Source organism: Chelonoidis abingdonii, chromosome 19 (assembly GCF_003597395.2).
Source record: "Chelonoidis abingdonii isolate Lonesome George chromosome 19, CheloAbing_2.0, whole genome shotgun sequence".
In the NCBI taxonomy this organism is placed as follows: domain Eukaryota; kingdom Metazoa; phylum Chordata; order Testudines; family Testudinidae; genus Chelonoidis; species Chelonoidis abingdonii.
In genome coordinates this window covers 857,544-883,665 of record NC_133787.1, presented here as the reverse complement: position 1 = coordinate 883,665, position 26,122 = coordinate 857,544, and the positions used below count along the sequence as shown (strand labels likewise).

The window sequence follows — 26,122 nt, the reverse complement described above, 5'->3', positions numbered from 1 at the left end:
TGAGACCAGCCCCTCTGAGCCGGGCACCCCCCTGACCCAAGACCCCCAGCTCCGAGCCCAGCCCCTCTGAGCCGGGCACCTCCCAACCCCACCCACACGCCCAGCCCTGACCCCCAGCTCTGAGACCAGCCCCTCTGAGCCGGACACTCCCTGGCCCCATCCTCACCACAGCCCTGAGCCCCAGCTCCGAGCTCAGCCCCTTTGAGCTGGACACCCCTTGACCCCGTCTCCCCACAGCCTTGAGCCCAGCCCCTGTGAGCTGGGCACTCCGCAGCCCAGAGCCCAGCTCCTCGCCCAGCCCTGGGCAACAGCAGCACCACCTCCAGGCCGCGACAGCCCATTGGTACCAACCATCACAATCACCCAGCAGCAGCCCGTTATGTAACTGCAAACGTATACATACCAGTAAAGCATTTAACGTTTTTAAATAAGGTATTTAGTATATTTTCAAATTATTACAAATTAATTTTTGAATGTATTTCACTGGTTATTTTTTACATTTCCAAATACGTGTTACTATAGTATGGCAACTTTTTTTTATGGAAAGGGCTCCCGAAATTGCTTTGCCCCAGGCCCCCTCAATCCTCTGGGTGGCCCTGCCCAGTGTGTGAGAGGAGCTGGGGAGGGAGAGAAGCAGGGTCCCCTGGAGCCCAGCCCTGGCGGCGGCGGCGGTGAGAGGGGCTCCCCGAGTGTGTGAGGAGGTGAGCAGCCGGCTGGGCTCGTCGGTGCTGTGCAGGTAGCCCCGCAGCCGGAGATTCTTGCCTTCCCGCCTGCCAGGGCTGGGCCACGGCACCGTGAGGCTGAAGAGCAGTAGGTCCGGGGGCTGTCCAGGTCCTCGGCCGCCAGCATGTCAGGGTGAGGACAGTGAGCATGAACTGATCCACCTCGGCCACCAGCAGCACCATGAAGCCCAGGGAGGGGGCCCTGTTCTCCGTGCCGCCCCGCAGCCGCACCGGCACCTGGAAGTACTCCTGCTCCGCACCGCCCAGCAGCTCCACCTGCATGGGGACAGAGTCGCAGCTGGGCCAGGGCTCGGCTGTCGTGTGCTGGTAGCAGATCCCACGTTTCGGGAGGGAAGCCCAGTGCTGGGGTGGCAGGGGGTGTGGAGGGGGCACTGGTGGGCGGGGAGGGGGAGCTCAGGGCTGGAGGGGGCAGCCAAAATTTTTTTTTGCTTGGGGCTGCAAAAAACCTAGAGCCGACCCTGCCCACAACACGCGTGTCAGGATCCAGGGGTCCTATGTATGCCTATCACAACACATGGTGTACCTCACCCAGTGCATCAACTATGTGGGGAAATCGGACAATCACTGTGTGCTCAAATTAAGTCACGCAGAAAAATAAGACAGAAACACCACAGAACGATTGCTCCATATCTGACTTCAGTCCTCCTCCTCAAAGGAAACCTTCCCAACACCTTCAGAAGCTGAACCTGAGGGTATGGCCACACTTGCAGCCATACAGCGCTGCCGCGGGAGGTCTCCCGCAGCAGCACTTTGAAGTGAGAGTGTGGTTGCGGTGCCAGCGCTGGGAGAGAGCTCTCCCAGCGCTGCAGGTACGCCACCTCCCTGTGGGCATTAGCTTGCAGCGCTGGGAGCCACGCTCACACTGGCGCTTTGCAGCACTGTAACTTGCTGCACTCAGGGGTGTGTGTTTTCACACCCCTAAGCGAGAAAGTTGCAGCGCTGTAAAGCCGCCAGTGTAGCCAAGACCTGAGAGCTGAAATTCATAATTCTGCTGGGTACCAAAAATCATGGTGGTTTTATCTCTCATTACAATGACCTGTAACCCAGTAACTCCTTTATCTTGCAGAGGTGTTAATAGCTCACTTCATTTGGAATAGTCTCTTGCAAATGAGTCTGCCTTGTATTTATCTGTGACATTCTGAGTATCTTCCTCAGGGCTTGGCTGTATTGGAGAGTTGCAGCGCTGATGGTGCGTTTACAGCACTGCAACTTACTCACCGTCCACATTTGCAAGGCACATACAGCGCTGTATTTCCCTGGCTGCAGCGCTGGCTGTACTCCTGCTCTGCCTGGGGTATAAGGATTGCAGCACTGGTGATGCAGCGCTGCTCCGCAAGTGTGGCCACCAAAAGCGCTGTAATTGGCCTCGATACGGAGTACCAGAATCGTTCAGCCATTGCATAGTTGTTGGAACTCTGGGCTCCGGAGCGCTTATCTAAAAAACAAACACAGCTCGTGTGCGCCAGCAGAGGCAGGCAGGGGGTTCTTTGGAAATGTCCACAGCTAATGGTTGGCTTGAGGAGAGAACAACGCGGCAGGTGAGAGGCAGAGCGATTTTGGAGGCAGCTGCTTATCTGGTCTGAAGGCCATTGATAGCTGAATAAGAGAGCGTGCGGCGAAGGCCGAAACTGTTAAATGATTGAGGTAGGTGCGTAATCGTCCAGTCCTTAGAAATTGCAAGGCATGGGAGCTGACACGGTCGGCTCCAAAAATACACTCGCTGGCTGTCTCCCCCACGCTCCCTGTCACACTCCATCCCAGCCCCCTGTTTTGAAAAGCACGTTGCAGCCACTGGAACGCTGGGATAGCTGCCCATAATGCACCACTCCCAACAGCGCTGCAAATGCTGCAAATGTGGCCACACTGCAGCGCTGGCAGCTGGCAGCGTGGCCACGCTGCAGCGCTTTCCCTACACAGCTGTTCATAGACAGCTGTAACTCACAGCGCTGCAGACCTGCAAGTGTAGCCAAGGCCTCAAACTAGAAGGAGAGCTCCAGGGCACTCAAGTTTGTCTCTTTACCAACAGAAGTTGTCCCAGTAAAAGATATTACCTCACCCACCTTGTCTCTTTTATATCCTGGGACCAATGCAGCAACACTGCAAGCAGGTAAATTGTGACAGATGGCAATTTCCTGGACAAACCTTAAAAGAATTAGGTTTAAGTATTTTAGGAGTTCAGTATGTTCAAAATGCGAATAGTTATGTATTGTAGTGAGACTGTGTAACGTCCCTAGGGGGCAGCCATGACTAATGTAAACTCTGGGAAGCATTCTGAGCTTCAAAAGACTGTTTGAAACAATGGGTCAGACAAGAGTGAACTTTGAAAGTTCTGTGGTTTCCCAGGAAAGTTCCCAAGGGGAGGTGTCATGCAGATGTCTGCAAGAACTCAGCCTCTAGAAACTTTGCCCCAGGGAGTCTACGGCTCACCTGTTACATGAGGGCAAGCTCAGAGCCGAAATGGTAACTCACAGCATGGCGTATGAACATGCTTGTTCCGAGCAGCAGGTGTTAGGAACTTGCAAAGCTTTGCAAGCCACTGGTTTCACTTGGTGTGGGGTTTAGTAGAGTCTCTGATGCTGGGCTGCTTGACAAGGCTACAGCCTTGGGCGATGGGACCAACTGGCGGAGGGAGGGAGGGAGTTACTGTCCCCACACCCCCTGCTGAGCCCCTCTGAAGCAAAAATGGCCTTTGGACTCCTGTTGTGCTAGGAGTGGACTGAAACTCACAGGCCCTGAACAACCCTTCAAAGACTCCTCCATCGCTGCTGACCTAGGATGGACTGGCAGGGCAGCATCATATCAACTCTCTAAGCCAGCCAGTTCCTCAGCCCTTTGGGTTTGTGTTGAGGCCTACCCAGCAACGGGACCCTCATCAGCTCTCAGGCCAGCTGCAGAGCTACTACTACTGAAGGAGAAATGGCCCAGAGGGGCTGGTATTGGACAGGCTTTCCCATCAAAGTGGGGTCACAGATCTCTCTCTCCTCCCCCTCCCACAGAGACTTCCTGTTTCTGTTTGCTGGGGTTAGCTCTCAGTGCATGGGAACACCTGAGTTATTAAACAATGGCTGATGCCACTTAGTGGGAGAGAAATTCTCCTAGCTGGGATATCTGTGGAGATGGCTTCAGTCTGGACATGGGGGAGAGATCAGGAAGGTGAGGGTATAGGAGGGGAGGGTGACTGGTATGTCGGAAGCATGGCCCGTGGGAGCGTGCTACAGTTTGTCACTAAAGAGGGTAGTGGTGAAATTCATCGACCCCATGGCCAGGAGGGACCGTGGTGATCATGCAGTCTGACCTCCTGCACAGCACAGGTCAGAGACCCGCCCCATTGTAATTCCTAGAGCAGATCTTCCAGAAACAGCCAGTCTTGATTTTAAAGATTGCCACTGATGGCGAATCCACCTCGACCCTTGCTAAATTGTTCCAGTGGCTAATTACTCTCTGGGTAAACATATTACGCCTTAGTTCCCTTCCTTTGGGTCCGTATCAAGGAATCCAAAGTTGTGATCTCTTCCTGAGCCATGGTTAGGAAAGCCAGGAGAGATTTGAGGCCATGTTGCATTCTCTGCTTGTTGGGGGTGAGCTTTGGACAGCATCCATCCAAACTGGCATAATCCAGGGAGGTTCCTAAATGAAGGAGAGGGTGCAGCTTTATGATCCAAAGCAAGGAGCCTTGGTCCTTGATCTGCGCCTTTCCCCCAGCAAGGTAGGGAAATGTCACTGGCGTCTCCCAAGCACCTCAGTTCTGTGGTTATGGAAGGGGTCTTGGGATGTGGGGTAGAGGATCCCTGGAAGTGTATTTGAGGAATTAGGGGATCTTGTGTGTGAAGTGCAGTGGGAGGAGGTCTGACACCCCACCAGCCCTGGCAGGGGCCTTCGCTAACACCTGAGCAGTGTTGGCTGTCTGCTCGGAGCAGGCCGGTTACTGCATGCCAGGATCTGCCGTCTGGCAGCAGCAAGCCTGCGGCCTAGCTCCCATATGTGGGGTTGGGGTGCAGGTTGTCTAATCGTGGTTCCCTCTGCTTCTTTCCAGGTTTCAAGTGCCCCATTTGCTCCAAATCTGTGGCTTCCGACGAGATGGAAATGCACTTTATCATGTGTCTGAGCAAGCCCCGCCTCTCCTACAACGGTAAGGGCTCCCTTTGCCTGCAGCGGCTGGCTCGCGAGCCTGAGGGAGGGCCAGTAAACGCCAGAGGGTTCGCTAGGCAGCTCAACCGAGGCCACGAAGAAAAGCCTCATTGTAGTGAGACGTGCTGCGTCTCTCCAGGAGAGACCACTGGCTCACCTTGCTGCTGTGGGGTGAGAGGGCTCAGCTGTCGGGCTTGGAGGGGTCAGCCTGAGTTGCCTTGCTAAGGGGGAGCATGCCCAGACGAACGCTTTCCTGGGCTCTGAGTTAGCCCCACCCCGGCTTACCCAGGGCTCTTGCTTCTTTCCACCCTCTGGATACAGGAGCTGCCCCTGTCTTGGCTGTGCCCTTGGCCCCATGGGCCTGACTTCCCCCTGCTTTGCTTCCAGCTCAGGGACTTCCTGCCGCACTTGAGTTCTTCAGCTGAGGATGACAAACTGGCTGTCAGTCCTGTGTGCCCAGGCCTTTCTCCCACCCCCTTGGGGGTTGTAACACCCTTCACCACACAGCCCCCATCCAGCCCCACTTGGCTCTTCCCAAGGCTGCCTCAGTGGGGTGCGGGGGAGGGAGGGGCAGCCAGCTGGGTCTCACGTGTGGGGCTTGGGGCTGAGGATCAACCCTACTGTCTTGCACTGTGCAGAGCTTTGCCTTGCCAGGTGGGAGTGGGGTGGAGGAGTGTCGGGGAAGAAGACGGGCAGCCCTAGATGTAGGCTGTGCTGGGAGCAGAACCCTGAAGTGTAGCATCTGGGGAGGGCAGGCCATGTGCTTTTCTCCCAAAGCATTTGTCGAGTGTGGGTACCCAAAGGGCGCTCTGGGGTCTCTTTGTTTCTCCCAATGATTTGGTCAGTGAGGAATTGAACACTGGGGATTGGAACTGGCTGGGTAAGCAAGTTAGGCCAATCAAGATGCCGTGTGGTCCAGGTGACCCACTTCCCACCTGCAGGGAGGACCTGGTGCCATGCCATGTGAGTGGCATGTGGGTTTGGTCTGTGCAGTGCCCATGAGGGCAGTCTGGGCCTGGCCTGCTCCCAGGCTGTGAGCGCTAAGCACTTGCCCCAAGCCCCTGATTCTGTCCCACGGGCCAGAGCAATTCCTGCATGTCTGTTATTGGGAAGGGCCCATCCTCATAATCCCCAAGTGGGCAGCTCTGCCACAGGAAGTGCTCATGCAGCCTAGCCTGCCCCCTGGATGGGGGCTCTCCCATCTCGTTCCATGGTCCTGTAGGTTGTACTCAAAGGACTTGTTCTCCCACCCCAACCCCCCTTCTCCAGTTGCCTCATTCTCATGCCCTTGGCCAGGCAGCTCTGCGTGGGGACCCCTTCTCCTTTGTGCTGCTGGTCCTTCAGTCCACATGGAGCCCCTATCTCCCCTTCTGTCATCCCAGCCATAGGAAGCGCTCCGGCTGTGTCTGGAGGGGGTTAGTCATGTGCTCTTGGCATCTGCGCGAATGGTAGGCACAAGAATACTAGTGGGCCGGGGACCAAAGGACAAACCTGCCCCTGGATCGGGGTGGGCAGAATGCACTGAATGCAAATTGTCTGGTCCCACCCATCCCAGTGTGCAGAGGGGTTAGCAGCAGAGAGCTGTCTGCGCAGATTCTCCAGTGCAGCAGGTGAACAGGGGCAGTGAGCAGCTGTGGCAGGTGGAGCAAAGTCTGGAGCATGGAGGGGCTGGGCACAGATGACAGAGGGGAGAGTCCTGCAGATGGGCACAGCTTAGCATTTGTGCTGCAGCCTCTGGTGCGATCGGCCTCCAAGCCATCTCTCTCCAGAGGCTGGGCAGTGGGGGAATGATGTTAATACGTGTTCAAGGGGATCTGAGAAGCTGATGCTTTTTCAGTGCAAAAAACTGTTTCAGCTCCCAGCTCAGTCACACAGACTTCACAGCTTCAGGCTGTGACCCTGCAGCCCCCGTATCCTCCTTTGCTTCCCTACTGAGACCACGTTCATGGGGGTGTGTTTGCCCTGTGATTTTGGAGTCCCCGGGCTGTTCTGTGCTCCCCGCACTGGGCTAAGTGTTTGTGATGTCAGCTAGCCAGGTAGCCGCAGTGTGCTGAGCTTGGGGCTCGGCAGATGGGTTGAGGGACCAATGGAAATGTGTTTAATGTTCATGTCCCCCTGATAGTCTTACAGGTGGGCTGCAGGAAGTGGCACATCAATCACTACAGGCCTACAGTAAATCACTATACGAATGAGGAGCTGGGAGCAGCTCTGTCAGTGCTCCGCCACTTCCTGCTGTTAGTCCTGCAGCCCTCCGTTTCTTTCCAGCTGCACCTTTGGCCTCTCACCCGGGCAGGGGCGGCTCCAGGCCCCAGCATGCCAACCATGTGCTTGGGGCGGCAAGCCACTGGGGGTGCTCTGCCGGTTGCCGCGAGGGCGGCAGGCAGGCAGCCTTTGGTGGCTTGCCTGCAGAGGGTCCGCTGGCCCCACGGCTTCGGTGGACCTCCCGCAGGCAAGCCGCCGAAGGCAGCCTGCCTGCTGTGCTTGGGGCGGCAAAATGCCTAGAGCCACTCCTGCACCTGGGGCGGGGGTGCTGGGTGCGGCGCTGAGCATTAGGAGCTGCTGTCAGTCTATGGGTGGGGACGGGGCGAGGCTGTGATCTGGTGGTGTTCCCCTGAGGTCGGCTGGTGCCCTGGGTGCCATGCTGCCCTTTGCTACTCCCACTTCTGGATCCCGCACAGCTCCTGCATTCCACATGGCTCCCGACCTGAGACAGGCGCTCTGGTTTCAGCATGTCCCTGCCCTCCTTGTCCTTCACCCTGCTGGCAGTCTGCTTAGGGTACTGGGTTTTTGACACTGCCAGAGCAGCTGTCTGGCCCTGGCTGGGTGTCCTCTCCCTCATGCTGACCTCAGTCACTTCCTTTCTTTATCTCAACTGCTGGCATCCTGGGCTCTTCCTGTGTGCTGCCTCCATGCATGCCCAGCCCTTCCAGGTCTGCCTGCCACGCAGGCCCTGGAGCATCCCCCTTCTTCACAGCACATTCTGTCCAGCTGAGCAATAGGCTCTCCGGCGTGTGCCCCTTAACAGGAGGTGAGGATACGAACTCTGCTGCTTGGCTCGTGCTGCTCCCCCATGGCCCAGTGAGCTGAGTCAGACCTGGTTCTGTTCCGGTGTCTGCGTACCACCGTGGGTACGTCCGTTCCTACCCTGCTCTGCCATGGTCTGCATGCCCATGCACTGGGCACTGCGCCTCACTGTGCAGTGGTGATAGTGGGGCTCCTGTCCCTTGGCAAAGCTGTGCTGCTGGTCAGGGTGTCAGGAAGGGGCTCCTGTCCAGGGACACCCTCCCCCATGGCTGGCACTCAGTAGGGCCCTGAGTCTGGTGTGGGGGATGGACTTTCCAGGCAAGCAGGGCCCTGGCAGGTGACCCAGCAGTGCGGCCTGCACGCTTCCGGAGACTGGTGTTAGAGCACCCTCACCTGCCAGTGTGGCATGTATCCAGACGAGATCAGGGCCTGCTGCAGAGGCAAGGAGTCTGTTAACAGCAGCTCCCGTGCAGCACAGTCGCTCTCCAGTCTGGGTCCTTGTGGCAGCGGCAGGTAGGGATTCCAGCCCCGCCTTGTCCTGTGATGAGCCGGGCTGACCCATGGCAGCAGGTTTTCTGAGGGAGGCTGCCTCCTTTGTGCCAGCTGGCTCAGGGGGAGCGGGCATGGTTATAAGCTGGAGCATGGGCACTGAGAGGGGAGCCAGTGATGAGGCCCTGGAGCAGAGCTCCCATGTGGAGAGCTTGGGTACGAGCAAGGGGCTGGGCGCTTTAATCACTGCTGTGGTGTGTGGAGAGCTACTACAGGCAGGGAAATGTAAACAGCTGTCTGCACTGGCCCCTCCCACTGCTGCCAGCCCAGCGGGATAAAGATCCCATTGTTTTATCCAAATCAAACTTTTAAAATTTGAAATTGATAACCTACAACAAGGCCTGCATCTATTATCATTTAAATTTAATATTAAGCGATACGTGGTTTGCTTTAAAACTTGGCAGCAGTCAACCCCCTGACCTGCTGGAAATCATCAGCAAAGGACCTGGAACCAGAGTTTGCTGAAGTGCTAAGCCAGCTTTTGACAGCAATAGCCTCTTCTGCAAGTGCAGCAGGAATATGTTCCTCGTTTCACTTTATTCGATCTGGTCAGTTCAAGGGCGAGTTCATTCAAAATGGGAAAAAAACAATTGGCAGTTGAAAAAGCAGGAAGGTTTGTTTTCCTCTTCCAGTCCATGAATAAAACCTGAGGATGAGTTCTGCTAGTTCTAAAATCTTGAAGGACCTGGTGACCAGAAACAATCAGTACAATTCCTTAACTACAGATTATCCTGCCTTTGTTTGTAGATCAGTTAGTTTTAAATGTAAGACATATTTTGATAAACTTTTTCCAAAAAATCTTTCTTATGTAGCCAGCATTTTTAAGGTGGCCATAGTTGTGTGTTAATAAAACACCACCAGAACCTTAAAATGCTGGTTTTGTGCATTTTTAACTTTGAATTTCTGTCCCGATCGCAAATTGAAAAATTAATCTAGTGAATAGGAAACGCATCATTCAACATTTTCTGACACACTAAATGTAAAAATTAGGAAATGGAATAAATAAATTGTAGAATAAGTTATGTAAGTTGCTTAAATAAATGTCATTACTCCTGGGGGAATTCTGTGCACAGTATTTTAAATTTCTGCAAAACTCTGAATATTTTGTCAAAATAGCACAATATAATCACACCAGTTTCAATTATTTATTTCAAAGTACCTGTCAGCAAGTATGTCTATAACAATACAGACAACAGAAAACATTTGGGAAAGGTTTTTTTGACAAGTAGATTCCATACTCGGCATAATAGTACAGAACTCTGATTAATAAGTAATTCAAACTCCATCACCAAACTGTATTTCCTGCACCCCTCAGCTGCAGGGCAAAGGCTTGGGGTGTCGGGTAATGGAGGAGCTGAGGGAGAGGGAAGGAATTGCTGGGAGGGAGCCTGGTTGTGAACTTGGAGGATTGTTGTGTATGGGTGGGAAAAGTATGGAACAGGTGTTTTGAGGGGGGCAGGAAGGGATTGTTAGGGAGCTGGCTGACCCCTAGCCTCACTCCTTCAGGTACATCTGCCCTTGTCCTCATGTGTCCCTCCATCCCCATTCAGACACCCCCTCCCCCTGTTCCTATGTGGCTCTGTACCCTTTCCCCTGTCCCCATACGTGTCTGTGCCCCCACCCAGCCACTCCCCTTTCCCTATGTGGCTCTGCACCCCTCCCCATCACTATATGGCCCTGCACCTCCCTCCCTCTTGTGGCCCTGTGCCTCCCACTCCCATTCAGCCCCTGCCCCAGTCTCTCCTCGCCCACTAGCCCTTACGATCCCCCAGCAGCCCCACACTGTCTCCCCATAGCCCATGTCTCCTGACCGGGTGTGAAGAAGGCAGGCTCTTTCTCTTCACTAGCTGGCTGGGAGCTGCTGCTGTGGTCTGTTGCCACAGCACCATCTGGTGGGCAAGAGGCAGAACTGCAGCAACATTTTGACAAGCTCTTTTCCTGCGCAAAAAAATAAAAATATTCAAGGCTCATAAATTATGCATACATGCATGCAATCACACAGAATTCCCCCACGAGTAACTAAATATGTGCAGAGCTAGTGCTACCCTCTGGGTTAGCAAAAAGGAACCTCAAAAGCAGTGTAAAGCATATATCTGGCTGCAGATCCGTGTTTCAGTGGTCACCAGTGAATGTGACTCAACCTTTCCTTAGAAAAATAATTTAAAAGTAAAAATGTAAAACAATTAAAATTAATGATTTTAGCCCAGGTTTCCTGCTTGCTGCTTTAAATCATGATTAAAATTGGTGATTTAAATTGCTTTGATTTAAATCTTTCTACCCTGCTGCCGCCATGGTGGGAAACTCAAGGCAAAATAATGTAGTGCAGAGAATCCTGGAGTGCACAGAATGGTGTGGAATGAGCTGCCTGGAAACCAAGGTGGTAAGAGGACTGGGGAAATGGATCTGGCCATACTTGTGTCCGAGTAATTTGCCTGCTTCTCAGCTATGATCTTTCTGCTCCTGTAGCTTGTTGGCATGGTGTTGCCCACACACAGTTCAGGTGTGTTTGAACTCCTCTCCTTGGGGGAGGTTCTCACTGCAGCGCTGTTGGGTTTGTTCAGCTGCCACCGTAACGGTGTTGAAGCAGTTTAGAGTGTGGTGGGTGCTGGAGGAATGGCTGCAACCCTGGGCTGGGATTTTGGGGGCTCTCACAAGTGTCAGTCCTGTTCTGTACTCACAAGGAGACCTTCAGTGAAGTGGGGCTGGTGAACAAGCAGGAAGCGGGAGTTGAGTGACCCAGCACCAGATCATGTTTTTAGGGGCTCGGTACTGCAGGAGGTACCGCCTTTCCAATCAGCATTGCCCAGTTACCCTAGCCACACTCCAGCTGGAAACCCCCTGCAGTTTCAGTTAGTAGTCCTCACTTTCTGTCCAGGAATGAACTGATATGGCTGTGCACTGTTAGGCTGTGCTCCACCCCAGAGGCAGCTGCTGTGCCATGCTGGGTGAGGTTGTGTGGCACGCTAGGAATTGGAGGGCATTCTATGGGCACTGTTTCCCAGAGGAGCTATTGCAATCAACTTGCTTATTTACCTGGGCATCAATATTTTTAACTCTTCAGCCAGGTCCTCTTCCACTTGAATGTGTCTGTGTATCCCCGCCCCCACAGGGCACAGTGGCCACCAGACAACCTGCTTGGGTATGGGAAACCTTCCTCTGGGCACACCACACAGCTGTGAAATCCTAGCAGAAACTGGCCCCAGCTGCAACCAGACCTGGAGCAAGCAGCTCCTTGTGTAAAGCTCACAGGGCAGCCAGCGTACAGAGGGGCCCAGCTGCACTCCACGCTTCCCAAGGCTCATTCAGGAATTTCGCAGAAGCTGCAATGCCTGGCAGGATGCCCCCAGGTCTTGGGCTGGGCGGAGCCTTGTCCAGACTGGACTGGCTGTGAGTGCACTCGGCTGGCTGAGCAGGAGGGGGGCGACTGGCAGCAGAGCATCTGCGCCAGAACACACCCATTTCTAGCCAGCCCCTGCTCTGCCATGCAAGCAAACTAGCTGTACTGTCTGCCTGCTGCACAGAGACCTGAAACGTGCTGCTTTGGGTCCTAGCAGAGGGTGGGTAGGGACCCTCCAGACTGGACTGAGCATGGCTCCTAAAGTCCTAGAGGCCAAGTGTGGTTGTTGGCTTGCACCCGTGCTGCAGCACAGGTGGGCCTGGTGCTTTCCAGGCCCTGTCCCCAGGACCCACACCTGCTAGACGTGGCCAGGAGAGTAGGGCTTACCTTTAATGACCCTTGGCCAACTCTCCCTCTCTGTGGCGCTTACATAAAGACACCCACTGAGCTGTCTTCCTGTCGTTTTGGTCTCGCATAGCCCCCTACCCCACCGTTCAGAGCCTGACTGGGACCTGGCTCTGCAGCCAGGCAGGGAAATGGGATTTGTAACTATTCCCTTTAAATCAGAGGTCCCCAGAGCCCAGTGCAGGAACCCCACTGGGGACTTGCCAGGATCCCGAGTCTCTCACATAAACTGCCTCATCCCAGGAATGCCAGGGATTTGCCAGCTGGCAGTAGCCCAACCGGTAAGGGCAGGAGATGATGCAAAGTGTGGTTGCACTGGCACTTGGTGCGCACAAGCTTGAGTTAAACGCAGGTTTTTTTTTTTGCTTCGCTCACCGCTGCTAAGCTGGCATTGCCAAGGTAGGCAGCCTGGAGCCCCAGCTCTGGGCATTGAGCCTGTGCATCCATTTCATTTTCAGGCCAGTGAACCCTGCTAGTTCAACAACCGTGCAGCTGTAGTCCTCAGCACAGAGGCCAGGTGGAGCCTGGAGCAGTGGTGCCAGCCCACGCTGCCCTCCCTGGCAGCAGTCGCCTGTGCTCTAGTACAGCAGGAGCAGGGTCCCCTTGCCCTGGACTCTGTCCAGCCCATCCCTGAGCTGCCCAGGGAAATGGGGGGTTGGCACAGCTGGGTGAGCTACGGAGGCCTGCTTGCCTGTGGTCTGTACTTGGGGTACGGCCAGGGGGCAGCCGCAGCTCCGCACATGCCCAACTGTAGCCAGCACCCAGGAGGGTTGCTTGGTGCGGGTTATATTGCGGTGAAAGTGGGAAGTGTTGAATGCAGGTTCTGGCATGGCTGTCCAGGCTGGACATACTGGCAGAGCCATGGAAGGCAATAGCGAGTTACTAGGCCGGGTAGCTATGGCGAGCTGGCCTGGGAGCTGTGGGAGGTTCGGGGTGAGCCGTCACTGGGGCAGGAGGGAGCTGAGCAGTGTGTGGGGTGGGGAACCAGCCAGCCATCAGTCACTGAACAAACAGTGCTGTGTCCCACAGAGGCCAGTGTGATCTCCTCTGGAGTCACTCCCATGGGAGCAATGGCCTGGCTTGGCTTGGCAGTGGCTGTGGACTGATGGTGGCAGCTGGTGGGGGCGGGGGGGAGATTCATGGGCAGGGCCCATGCCAGGGGCTACCCTGCTGTCGCGGTGACCCCCATGGATAGAGACGGACTCCTGGCACCTAGAGTGTGAGGAGAGGAGCTGTGCAGTGGGTGCCAGGGCGAGGGTGTGCTTGAGAGGAGCGGGGTGGGGGGTTAGACATGAGGGCCAGAAGTGAGAGGAGGCTTGTGCCTGGGGCTGAGAACCAGGGAGTCTTTGAGTTCTAATCCTGGCTCAGGCATTTGTATGGCTTTGGGCACCTCACCCAGGGTTCATGGGCACTGCAGCAGGAGCCACGCTGGCAAGGGCATCTCAGCTCTGTGGTGGCTCAGCTCCCTCAGGCAGGGCCCACCTGACAGCCCAGGTCAGAGCCCTGCAAGGCAGAATGGCATGGAGCTGGCAGTCTCTCTGCTGGGGGGTGGCACTTGCTCATCAGCCAGGATTGGGAAGCTTGGCCCGGTGCTCTGAGTAGAGCAGTTGCTGTGCAGGCACTGGGAGCTGTTCCTGATCTTAGCAGGGTAGCAGTGCCAGCGATCTCCGAGGCAGCGGCCAGGCGTGTCTCAGGGCAGCTGGCAGGTACGAGCATGGGGCTGGCTGCAGGGAGACTGCTTTGGTGCCAGCTCTGCACTCTCCTTGCTGGTGCTGCCTCCCAGCTCTGGGGGAAGGAACGTGCCATGGGAAATAGGGGCAGCCTTGCCCCCTCTCCGTGATGGAGTGGGCCACAGCTAGGCAGGCTGTGCTCTGGTTAGCCCCCTGCTAGGACTGGGGTGAAATGCCAGGGGAGCACGAGGCTGCTGTCAGGTGCCACCTCCTCCTCCGCACCCTCCCACCTGTGCCGTGCAATCTGGTCTAGCTGTCCGTGCCAGGACTGTACTGGCACCACACCTTCCCCATCACATGGGAGTCTCTGGCACGCTGTGAGCCGGGGCTGGGTCCCTGGGAGCTGGAAATCAGGTCAAGGGGAGGAGACTGTTTCTGCATCACAAGCTGGGTCCCCCTCCTCCCAAGGTGATGGATTAGAGAGTGCTTTCATTGTTGCTGGGCAGCTCCCCGCTCTGGCACATCACCCTGCCTCCCCGCCCCCCCCGCAGCAGTCCCCACCCCTCGTGGGGCTCTGGGAATCAGCCAAGCAAGCCTGTCCTCTGCTTGTGTTTGCCAAGACCTGTTCTAGCAGCCAGCGCTTCTGCCTCTTTTCCCTGCAGCGTTCCTGCTCCGAGCGCCGGGGCGGGGTTCGTCTGGCCTAGTCTCTGCAGCACCTCCTGCTGAAGTCGCAAGCTCTGAGCTCCCTCCCCAGCCCAGCCAACATCACCCCCCCTGTGCCCAAGTGGGGGTAGTGTTTTCGGATGCTTCCTGCTGGGGTGGCTGGGAAGGGAGCCATTGGGAGCCTCTGCGGCCCTTGTTCTGGCAGCAGTCCCTGCAGTGGCTGGGAGCTGACGGCCAGACACCATGAACGCTCTGGCAGATAGATGCGTAAATTATATCCTTCCCTGCGGTGCCTGCTTGGCAGGTGTGGCCTGGAATCCCTCCTGCTAGGGTTAATGCCGGCACGGTGCTGTCAGAGGGCCCCCTCTACAGCGTTGGGTTGGGGGTGACGGGATTTGCTCTGCCCATGGTGAGCGGAATGGGGACAGAGCCGACACAGCTCTTTGAGTGAGGGTGAGAGATATCGGTGCTGAAATGCAGGGCTGTGCATGGTTCCCCAAGGCGGCAGCAGGCAGGCAGGGCTCTCAGGGCTGATGTGCAGCCCAGACCCTGGCAAAATGTTTATACCTGCACCCAAAGCCATCCTCAGGCGCTGCACGGAGCTACTGGCCCCCACCACGATCCGAGAGGGGCTGTTCACCCTGGCACTGAGACCGCAGAGGCCCTAGCCTAATTGTCTCCTGTGCTTTCCCCCCACCCCCGCACCATGTCACCAGAAACCCCTGTGCAGGGGCGTGGTATGCTCTGGGGTAGGACTGGCTCTGACTTCCTGAAGCCGCGGCTGGGTTGTCTCTGCAAAGCCCCAGCCCAGGCCGGCAGGTCTGTGCCCTGCACTCAGAGCTGCTGCCCTCAGTCCATGCCCAGGGGCTCCCTGTGTCAGGTCTCGGCAGGCTGCCTGTCCACACTCTGGGAGGCAAGACAGGGGGACAGCAAGGAGACTGCAGTCCCAGGAGAGGGGGCAGCCGGCTTGCTGCCAGCATGCTGCTAACTTCATCTGCATGGTCTCCGCCACCCCCAGCCACTCCCCACAAGGATAGGCGATGCCTGCGCTGGCTCACGGGAGCGCGTGAATTCAGAGGCTGGTTTTGGCCCTTGTGAGCATGTGGAGCCGATAGCACTGCTTGAGCAGCCTTTGCCATGCTGAGGCTCCCCACACAGCTGCACCGGCCTCCTGCCGTTTCAGTCCAGACCATGCTTCCCCCAAGGGAAAAACTGGCCCTTGGCATGGGACTGAGCCATGGCGTGAGTTGCCAACTAGTCTGCGATTCCCACGCTCATCTCCTGAATGACTCGGAGACCCAGTTCTAATGGGCAGAGCCAGCACGGGGGCCCAGCTGATGTGCTCTGGGCATGGAAAAAGCCGCGCAAGTTTGGAAGTGGCCTGAAGCAGGCAGTGTCTGGGCTCTCTCTGGGGGTGGTTTTGCCTCATTCGCCGGCATTTGCCCAGCTGTAGGGCAGGCACTGTGCCTAGCTAGCAGTTGGATTCCTGCCTCTTGGCCAGATGGTCTGGGGAATTGAGCACAGAGCAGGTGGTGTGCCATCGCTAGGCACCTTTGGTCTGTGCCAGGGGGCAGAGCGCAGAAATCCTGTGTTCCTCCTGCCAGGCCTTGGGTGCTGCCAGCACAGTCTCAGGGCCAACAGCTTTGCTCTCTTGTCCAAACACTGGGGGCCTCCTCACCCCCCAGCACACTCCTCTCAGAACCCGGTGCCCAGCCACTGGAGAAAGCAGCCCTTTGGGGGCAGGGAGTGCTCATTTCTCCTTTGCTGGTGTGGCTCAGAGCTAGCCAGGGCCCTGCAATGGCAATAGACCTGCTTCCCTGCCTGGCGAGTGTCCAGGTGACGCAAGGCAAGGCACCAAGCAGCATCCCTGCTGGCAGCTGGATTTGCTTCAGAGACCAGGTGCAGCCTTATTCCCTGGATCAGCCACTGGCCTGCCAAATAGAAGGGCCCTTGAGCAGCAAGGCTGGCAGCTGGGGGTGAAGGAGCGGCTGGTGACCTAGATTTCCTGATGGGCCCGGCTCTGGCATGGCTGCTAAAGCTGGCTGAGGAGCCTTCGTGTTGCAGGTAGCTGTGTCTAATGCTCTGTGCAGGTAGGAAGGATGGGCTGGGAGCTAGGGAGTCTGTTTATCTACCTTTGTCCTGTGTGGCCTTGGCCAAGGCACTCTGTGCCTCACTTTTGCCCTCTGGTGACCCAGGGACAATGATTCATTAGCTCGCAAGGGTGCTTTGAGGTTTTCTTTGTGTCTGCACAGGGCAGTAAAAAGACAGTTACTCAGCAAGCACCCCCAGGGGTGCAGGACTCCCCTGGTGCACCCAATGATCAGGGCCATGTAGCATTCTGTGGGGATGTGGATCGCCACCTGTTCTGTGCAAGGGGCCCAGCAGCTGCGTGGCCAGTCCAGAGGGGAATAGGATGGGTTGTGGGGAAAGAGAGAGGCTCCTGGCCCTGCAGCCAGCCTGGCCATCGGGCCAGCTCCAGTTTGGGGGGCCCTGTCAGTTTACTGGGGGACGGGGGGGCTGTTCACATCCATCCTGGGGTCAGAGCTGCATGGAGATGTGACCGATGCGAGTTGTGTGCATCCAGCATCTGGTCCCCCACCGACCCCATACAGCAGCCTTTGCAGGGCCCTAGCGCCCAGAGCCCCCCATGCCTGTAGTGATCAGCATGGAGGGTGAGCAGGCAGAGTTGCAGGGTGGCGCGGGGGGCTGGTGCACAGCCTGCAGGAGCTGCTCACTGGGGATGGCAGTTGCCTGGCGCACTGTCTGCATCCCTCCTCATTTCTCCTCTTTCGGCCCCTTTTAGATGATGTGCTGACTAAAGATGCGGGCGAGTGCGTGATCTGCCTGGAGGAACTTCTGCAGGGGGACACGATAGCCAGGCTGCCCTGCCTGTGCATTTATCACAAAAGGTACCTGGCCGGGCACGTGTTGCTTCCTGGGGAGCTGAAGGAAGGGGTAGGGCTGGCTGTCATGGAGTCCCCGGGCGATGCTCTGGAGCAGCTCCCCACAAAGCCAGTCAGGACTTTGGGGAGCCTCTTCTCCCTTGGAGCAGACTGTCTGCAGGGCAAGAAGCTCACATGTCTTCACCTCCTGGGTCTCTCCTTGGAGCATTCAGCATCCCCTGCCCCTCCGTGCACTTCCCACAGCGAGTCCACCCAGGCGGGGTCCTGGGGAAGCCACAGGGTCCTGCACCCCCACTTTGCAGTCGGACATGACTCTCAGCCAGCCAGTAACACAGAGGTTTATTCGATGACAGGAACAGGGTCTAAAACAAAGCTTGTAGGTACAGAGAACTGGACCCCTCGGCCGGGTCCATTCTGGGGGGCAATGAGCAGGCTCCCAGGTCTGCAGTTCACTCTTTTTGTCCCCAGCCAGCGCCAGCCTAACAACCCCCTCCAGCTCCTCTTCTATGCTCAGCCCCTTTCCCGGGCCAGGAGGTCACCTGATCCCTTTGTCTCCAACACCTTCAGCTGGCACCTTTGCAGAGGAGGGGCCCAGGCCATCAGTTGCTAGGAGACAGAGTGCCAGGCATTTAGGTGCACTGGCCCTTTGCTCTGCAGCAATCACACACCCTTATCCCACCACCTAGATACTTAAGAACTTTATAGGGGACACTGAGGCACCAACACAGTATTCAGAGCAAACATTAAGAACATTCCCAGTTCCTCACACTGGCTCAGTGCTTCCTCTGCAGAAAGTCTGCTATTGGGTAAGCCCTGGGCAAACTCTCCCACATCCCACTTGCCCAGGGCTTGTGCTTTCAGCCCCCTTTTCCCCTCCACCTCATCTCAAACAGAGCTCTGTTCCCAGCACTGCCACTGACTAACTGAGTGGCCTCAGGTCCTTCCCTTCCCCATGCCACTGTGGCTCTCGCTGCCATTGGTGATGATCCCCACGCCACGTGTTCATTGCCAGGCTTCAATGGCTGCAAAGTGCTGGGGAGCCCTGGCTGCACCCCCGGGAGCTGGGCAGAGTCCCACGCTAGCTGCGGGGGGCGGCTGCTGCCCCACACTGTTGAGGAAGGGACCTGGGGGAAATGGATAGGACAGGCGAGTGGGGTCCATTGCATTCCCAGCGGGAATCGATTTCCCTTCCCATACCCCGTTGCTCAATGCTGAGCTCCTGGCTACGAAGCAGATGTTCCCAAACACATCTTCATAGTGCCCAGCGGTGCCCTGTTTGCTCCTGGCTGTAGCAGTACAGTCAAAGCCTCTCAAAGGACTTCCTGGTTCGCCAGCTAACGCTAGAGGTATCCCCAGGGGATGAGACCACATGAACTCAGCCCCTCAGCCGGACATCCTTTCAGTGGCACGGCGTCCCCTAGCACCATGCTGGGCTGTTGGCCGAGCCCTGGGCCCCCTCAAGTGATAGCACCCTTAGTTTTCTCATGAAGCATCCAGTCTAGGCAGGCCCTGACCCTGCTCAGCTCATGAGCTCTGCTGGCATTGCGGCACCAGGCAGTGTGGCTGGAAGAGTCCATCGGTGTCTGGCCTTTCCCCAGAGTAGAAGAGGACAGGCCACTAATGCAGGGGAGGCTGTGAGCCAGGCCCGGGGGCACCTGTCCTGAGCCTGCTCCGAGGACCCGCCTTCATGGCTATGGCCAAGCCGCCTGTGTGGTGTACGCATAGCTCACCGTCTGTGCCCACAACGCTGAGACAAAGCAGCAGCGCAAACGAATCCGCCAGCAGTGAGCGAAAGGCTCTGGAACATGGCCTTTTCGGCAGCCTTCTGTCTATCTGAGCCCCATCGCTGGGTTATCTGAGCAATTCCCAGTCTTCAGTGGATCTATCCTCCTGGGGGGCAGGACAGGCCCCCATTGGGCAGAAAGGGAAACTGAGATGCAGGGTGACTGGGGGACTTGTCCAGACACACAGGGAGTCTGTGGAAGAGCAGGGAATTGACTGCTCTACCAAGTGCCTGGCTAGTGCCCTGACCACAGCCCCACTCTTCCTCTCCTAACACTGGCCACCCTGGGTGCTGAACCAGGACTCCTGGTATGGCCAGAGCAAGCCATTCCCCTGGGCCACATCACAAACCTATAGCAGAGTCTCCTCTACCCCAGTTTTCTACCTCGGGCGCAATGATGCAGGGTGTCTCTCCCACCTGCTCAGCAAGTCTTTCTCTCCTGGCACTCAGCTGACAGCGCTGGGGTGAAAATTCTGGGCATCTCCTCTAGAGAAGCTGCCGTATGAAGCAGTTTGAGCTGAAGGAGGCACCTAGCAGAGCGAGCTCACTACCTGCTCCGTGGGTACAAAATGACGGTAGTCTCTCTCTCCCCAGCTGTATAGATTCGTGGTTTGAAGTGAACAGATCTTGCCCAGAGCACCCTTCTGATTGACCTGCGGGGCATGCCTGCTGACTTCCTTCTAAGGTGAGGCTCTTTCTGACGTAGGATACCCCACCCTGCCTCTGGGTGTGGAGCCAAAGGGATTCGTAGCCTCTGGATTTCTGCTCTGTTGTGCAGCTTTGTGATGGATAAAGGCGGCTTTGGAGTGATGTATGTCCTATAGGTTTCTTTTACCTTAGTGGTGTCAAGTCTGAATGTTGGAGAATCTCTAGGAGGTCTTGGAGATGGTTAGTAGAAGCTCATACACCTTCACTGAAGAGGCAGGAGTGGAGGATTTTTTTAAAATTACCTTTCTTCCAAGTGTGTGTGTGTCATTGGAATTGAATAGTAAACCAACCCCAAAGCAAGTATTCACCTGTCTCAGGATCTCCCCTTCCTGGGGCCAGATGAAAGCAGCATTAAATCTCTCCCCCAGGGTGGAAGGCTGATTTCCGGTTGAGCTGTAAAGAAAATGCTTTGTTTTGTAGCGACATTGTCAGAGCACTGAGCCGGTGTGATTTGAAATAACCCGGACGTAGTATGAAAAGCAAATTGGGGTCATTTGTTTTTATCAACATTCAGAAGCAAAGTGTTGTCATTTTAAGTGCAGTTCTGCTGCTCAAAATGACACTAAAAATCACTGCCTCTTCTTTATCTCCCCGGGGGCATCTGTCAGAGCTGCTGACTCCTGTGGCTAAGAGACACAGGTCTGCTGGCTCTGTGGGAGGGAATGGGGACTGTTCCTTTCTGTGCATCAGCACCAGAATTGAGCTCTAGGTTTTAATCAGCTGCACCTGTGCAAAGCCCACTCCTGGTGCATGCGCTGGGGTCCCAGGCCGCAGCATGTGGCCTGCGGAGCCTGCTTTCCAAGAGGGAAGAGAGCTGGCAGGGAGGAAGTTGTTGCTTTGGCTTGTCCAGTGAGCCACTTTGCTAGGGAATGGTTGAGTGAGGACAGCTGGAGCTCTTTGCCCCTGTACCTGGGCTAGCACTTGAACCATCTCCTGTGTCACTTGGGATCCAAGCAGCGCTGCCAGCAGGCAGGGCAGAGTCCACCTGGCTTCACTCTGGCCGGACTGGGAGAAGGGCAAATGAGGCTGGACACGTTCAGCGGGAGGTTCCAAAGCTCTGACTAATGCAAGTGAGAGAATGTCCCTCCTGGCTGAGCTGATCCAAGCCAGCTAAGAAATCGGGACTCGGTTTCCCTAGGCAGATTGGAGAATCCCACCTTGTGTTTCAGGGCTTGTCCACACAGCCCAGCAGCAGAGACTACGGGGGCAAATTGCAGCACATGCTGAAGTGTTGCGCTGTAAATGCTCTGTGGTGACTGCACTAGGGTGAACTTAACGGCACCAAGATCACGTTCACTAGTCCTGTTTGAAATGGGGCTAGTTTAGCACCAGTTGGGTGCCCTTTAGTTCACTTGAGCAGGGTCTACACGGGGCAGTTACACTTCGGGGCACGCTGCCGCTGGCTGCTGCAATGCGCACTGCGGGGCCGTGTAGACGTAGCCTAAGTCCGACGTTGTCCCTTAATGTCTCCTTGTCCTCCAGGGATCAGAAGGCTCAGCGAGTACGAGTTTAACCCTTTCCTGGTCACTGCACAGCTCCCTGCTTGTGGGAGCCTCTCCCTTCTGCAGCATGGGGCGGTGGAAGCTAAACATGTGCACGCGCTGTGTGGATGTTGCAATGCACTAGGGGTGGCGGGTCTGTCTGAAGGCCCGTCTGCATGCACTGTGGGCAGGCAGCCATGGGATGCTGTCAGTGCATTCCCCCACGGAACTGGCCTGGCCAGGTGAGACAGGTGTGGTGACATTGGGTTGTCTCTCTTTCTACAGGGCACCTTGCTGTACCTGCCATTCATCCTGTCCCCTTCCCACCCACCCCAGCCAGAGTTTCGGGCTGGCTCTTCAACTCCTCAAAAACCAGAAACTTGAATCCACTTGGATGCTGCCAATTTTTTTTTTTAATTTAAATGACAAATCAATACAGGCGAGCCTGTCCCTGCAAGCAGAGCTGTCTTCTCTCCATACTTTCACCTCCACCGCCACTGACATGGGGGGAGAAGAACCTGCTAAGCAAAGGAGAGGAAGTAGGACCAGTGAATTGCGACCCTGATGAAATTCCGTCATGCTGTTTGGCTTAAGGGCCTTTTCTTCCAGCCGTGAAAGGAAAGCTGACCCGGGACGGAGCTGTCATGGGCCGACTGGAGCCCGCGTTATTTATTCCTATTGAAACCCAGGTGAATTCTTGTATCCCTAGCGAGCGCCTCCGCGCTGGGCCGGGCCTGGCACCGCGAGCCCTGCTCACTTTTGCACTGACTACGGATTTTTTTTTCCCTTTGAGGACACCAAACTGTAATCAGCCGAACATGACAGGAGACGAACGGTCCCCAGCAAGGGGGGCAGCTTCTGTTCACCTGCAGAAGGCATTGTAGGTCTGTCTTTAAAGTGTTTACAAAAAAACAAAACAGTTCAGTGTCGACTGGTGTGTTTGAAAGGTAATGTTTACGGACTGACCGCTCTTGAACTGGGCTATTACCGCTCAGTGACTGAAATAGCCAGATGCTACCCAAAAAGCTTTCATCCCCTCACTGGCCTCCTCCCACTCACCTTCATGATAGTGGCCAAAAAAGGATTCCTTATTTCTTTTGATGAGTCTCCACTGAACTTTCTCCTCCTTTTGTGTGTGTGTGTATAAGGGGGAGGGGGAAGGTTTCATTATAGTTAAAGGTTCTAAGTCACAAGCATCCTGCAGAGATGCCGGATCCTTTTTATTAGACCCATGTGGATTTTTTTGGTTCCAGACAGAAAAAGGAAAGAGGTCGGATTTTATTAAAGCAATCACACCTACACACCCACCACCACCAGCTGTTGAGGAGAGCAGCACATGGGAGGAGCATTTTAGCCATGGCAAAGTTCCCCAGCGGTGGGCTTTGGCCCTGCCGGAAAAGTTTCTGTATTTATATATTAAAAAAAAAAAAAAAAAATTAAAACTAAAAAAAAAAGTTGTTCAGAGCTTGCGGGGGAGGGGAGCTTTCTTCATTAGTCTAGGTGTTTTGATATGGTATTAAAATACTGTTCAATAACCTCCTTGCTGCTTTATTTCAGTGGTATTGGCGAAGCAGCCTGGCATGGGAACCGGATGCTGACAGGGCCCCAGCACCAGGGCATCCTCGTTCAGGGCATTGGACTGGATTGGACAGTGCTGGTGGGGCGGGGGGGGGTGGCTAAGGGCACTAGATCCGCTACTGCTCAGAGAGACACACAGCCAAAAGCCAGAACATGCCATCGCAATCCTCTAGTCTGACCTGCAGGCCACAGAACCTCATGTCCTGTGATCGACCCCTAGCCTCTGGCTGAGTCCCTGGAGTCCTCACATGATGGTTTAAAGAGGTCGAGTTACAGGGAATCCACAGTTTACTCCAGTTCAACCCAGCAAGTGACCCATGACCCATGGGTCTTGGCCAATCTGCCCCGGGGGAAAATTCCTTCCCAGCCCCAAATACAGTAATCAGTTAGACCCTGAGTATGTGGGCGAGACCAACCAGCCAGACACCTGGGAAAGAATTCTCTGTAGTAAGTCAAAGCCTGCCCCCTCTCGTGTCCTGTTTGCAGCCATTGAGGATATTTGCTGCTAGCAATCCCTGATTGCCTACAATGGCATGAGTCCCATCTCATCACACCATCCCCTCCCTAAACTTATCAAGCTCAGTTGGGTTTTCTGCCCCCACTGCTCCCCTTGGGAGGCTGCTCCAGAGCTTCACTCCTCTGATGGCTAGAAACCTGTGTCTAATTTCTAGCTTAAACTTGTTGATGGCCAGTTTCTATCCATTTGTTCTTGTGCCAGTATTGGCGCTTAACTGAAATAACTCCCCTCCCTCCTTGGTATTTATCCCTGTGATGTATTTGTAGACAGCCATCATAGCTCCCCTCAGCCTTCATTTGGTTAGGCTAAACCAGCCAAGCTCTTTGACTCTCCTCTCGCAAGGTAGGTTTCCATTTGACTGATCATCCTAGTAGCCCTTCTCTGCTCCTTTTCCAGTTTGAATTCATCTTTCTTAATTATGGGAGCCGAGAAACTGCACACAGTATTCCAGATGAGGTCTCACCATTGCCTGGTATAAAAGCGGTAATACTTCCCTGTCTCTACTGGAAATACCTCATCTGATGCATCCTAGACTTGACTTAGCCTTTTTCCAGCACATCGCATTGATCACAGGATGACTGAGCCATCAGCCCATACACCCAGGCTTTTCTCCTCTCACTTCCAACTAATATGTCCTCAGTTTCTTGGTGTTAGTCCCTAAGTGCATGACTTTGCACTATTAAATTTCATCCCATTTCTATTACTCCAGTTTTCAAGGTCCTCCAGCTCTTTGTGTATTAAATTCCAGTCGTCCTCTGTATTGGCAATGCCTCCCAAATCTGAGTCATCTGCAAATTTTATTAGCACAGTCCCACTTTTTGTGCCAAGGTCACTAATGCAAATATTGACTAAGACTGAGCCCAGAGCCAATCCCTGAGGAACTCCAGTAGCCTTTCCCCTTTCAGTAGTCCCCCTTTAACCAGTTGTTTATCCAGTTTTTCCATTCTTGTGTTAATCCCTATTTTCCCTATTTTCTCCAATTTAACTAATTTCCCGTGCAGATCTGTATGAAATGCCTTAAGGAAATCCAGGTAGATTTGATCTACTGCATTTCCTTTGTGTCTAAAAATCAGTTCTCTTCTCAGGTTGGGCTGGCAGAATCTACCTTTTGTAAAACCGTGTTGTATATTATCCTGATTCCCGTTCACCTCTGTCCTTAATGGCTTTTTCAGAATGTGTTCTAAGACCCTCCATACAACTGAGGTCAAACTAATGGGCCTGTAGTTTCCCAGATCACTTTTGTTTCTCCTTAACTATGGTATATTAGCAATCCTCATTCCCACGAGCCACCTGCCACTGCCCCCAAGTCCTCTTGACCCTGGGAAAAACTGAGGCCAAATTTGTGTAGGCATTGGGCCGAACCTAGATTATCTTTAATCTCCAGCCCCTCCTCAGTGCTCAGCCCTCCTACTACTTCTTTTCTTGTTTTTTTTGTACTGATAGGGCTGTCGAACCTGTCACTGTTGGTTTTAATGCCCTTTGCACAGTCCGGCTCTGCTCGGCTTGTGGGAGCTCTCACTTTCCCCTGCACTTTCTGGTGCCCACGAGGCAGCTTTCCTTGCTGATCTCTCCCTCCCAGCCTCTTGGAAGCAATATTTGCCTAGCTTAGAAGCTACTGCCCAAGGGGTGCATGCTGGTGGGTGGCATGGTGGGCACCCTCCTGGTTTATGCCACCTGTGCCCCACTAACACAACGAGATGTTAACAGCCCCCTTGCCCCATGGCTGCTTCTGCAGTCAAGGTTCCATAGGCTCTTTCCCTGGCAGCAGTGGTGCAGTGATGGCAGGGGGATTCCTGGCTATAGAGCAGATCAGAGTGGGGGTATGAAGATGACAGTGCCCCTACTCTACCCTAAATCAGCTTGTCCAGCAGTCTGCCTGCTCCCACAAGCAGCAGTGCAAAGGGGGGCTCGTTATTTTGATGACAGTAGCACCTAGAAGCTGCCAGCACAAGTGGGGCACTGTGGTGCTGGGAGCTGCACACTGAATCAGAGCCAGACCTTGCCCCAACTGTGGCGCCGATCCTGTCGGTGGCCCTGCAGTGAGACCCATCACTCTCCTGCAGGGCTGTCAGCACTGCTACAGTTCTCCAGACAGTTTTCCCTGGGCCCACAGGGCTCGGCATAGCACAGGTTGGGGCAGTGGTGCCACTCTCGCGGGCAGGCAGGAGGGGAATCATGGGATGGGGGGTGCCTCTTTGTAATGGCACCTCCCATCCCATGGCAGCAGCCAGGACTGCCAGAGAGATTGAAGCCCACTTCCTCCGTAGGAGCCCTAGAAAACAGGCATGCTCTGAACAGTGACTGTGCTACAAAAGGCCCCTCTGTAATCGATCTGCTCCGCCTGGAGTGGAGTAAGAGCTCCTTGAGGTGCTGGGAATGGGATTTACTGCTGTAGTGCTCTGAGCTTGGCCAGCCCATCTGTGGGGGAGGGAGCTGGAGCCTGTCCCCGTGGGGCCGGCCTGGCCATGGGGGAGGGAGCTGGAGCCTGTCCCCGTGGGGCCTGTCCCCAGGACGAGAGCCACAGGCTGGTCTAACATCATCACCAGAGTCTCAGGAATAGTTCAGTTGGTGGCTTGTTCGTGTTGCTGATAGCTGAGGCAGTGCGAACACAGTGAGGTTCTCAGCTCTCTGGC

The 26,122-nt window shown here is 55.2% G+C and overlaps 1 protein-coding gene across 1 annotated transcript in view; it reads left to right on the top strand.

Annotated features, from left to right (window-relative positions):
* ZNRF1 (zinc and ring finger 1) overlaps nucleotides 1-22,836 on the top strand; it is a gene marked incomplete at its 5' end in the record, with an annotated part of 102,701 nt that extends 79,865 nt beyond the window's left edge. Inside the window, 4 exons of the mRNA XM_032778513.2 lie at nucleotides 4,777-4,872; nucleotides 17,323-17,428; nucleotides 19,800-19,890; nucleotides 21,680-22,836. Coding sequence (XP_032634404.1) covers nucleotides 4,777-4,872; nucleotides 17,323-17,428; nucleotides 19,800-19,857 — 260 coding nt within the window. The remainder of the gene's footprint in view (nucleotides 1-4,776; nucleotides 4,873-17,322; nucleotides 17,429-19,799; nucleotides 19,891-21,679) is intronic.
* Between the last annotated feature and the right edge of the window lie 3,286 nt (nucleotides 22,837-26,122).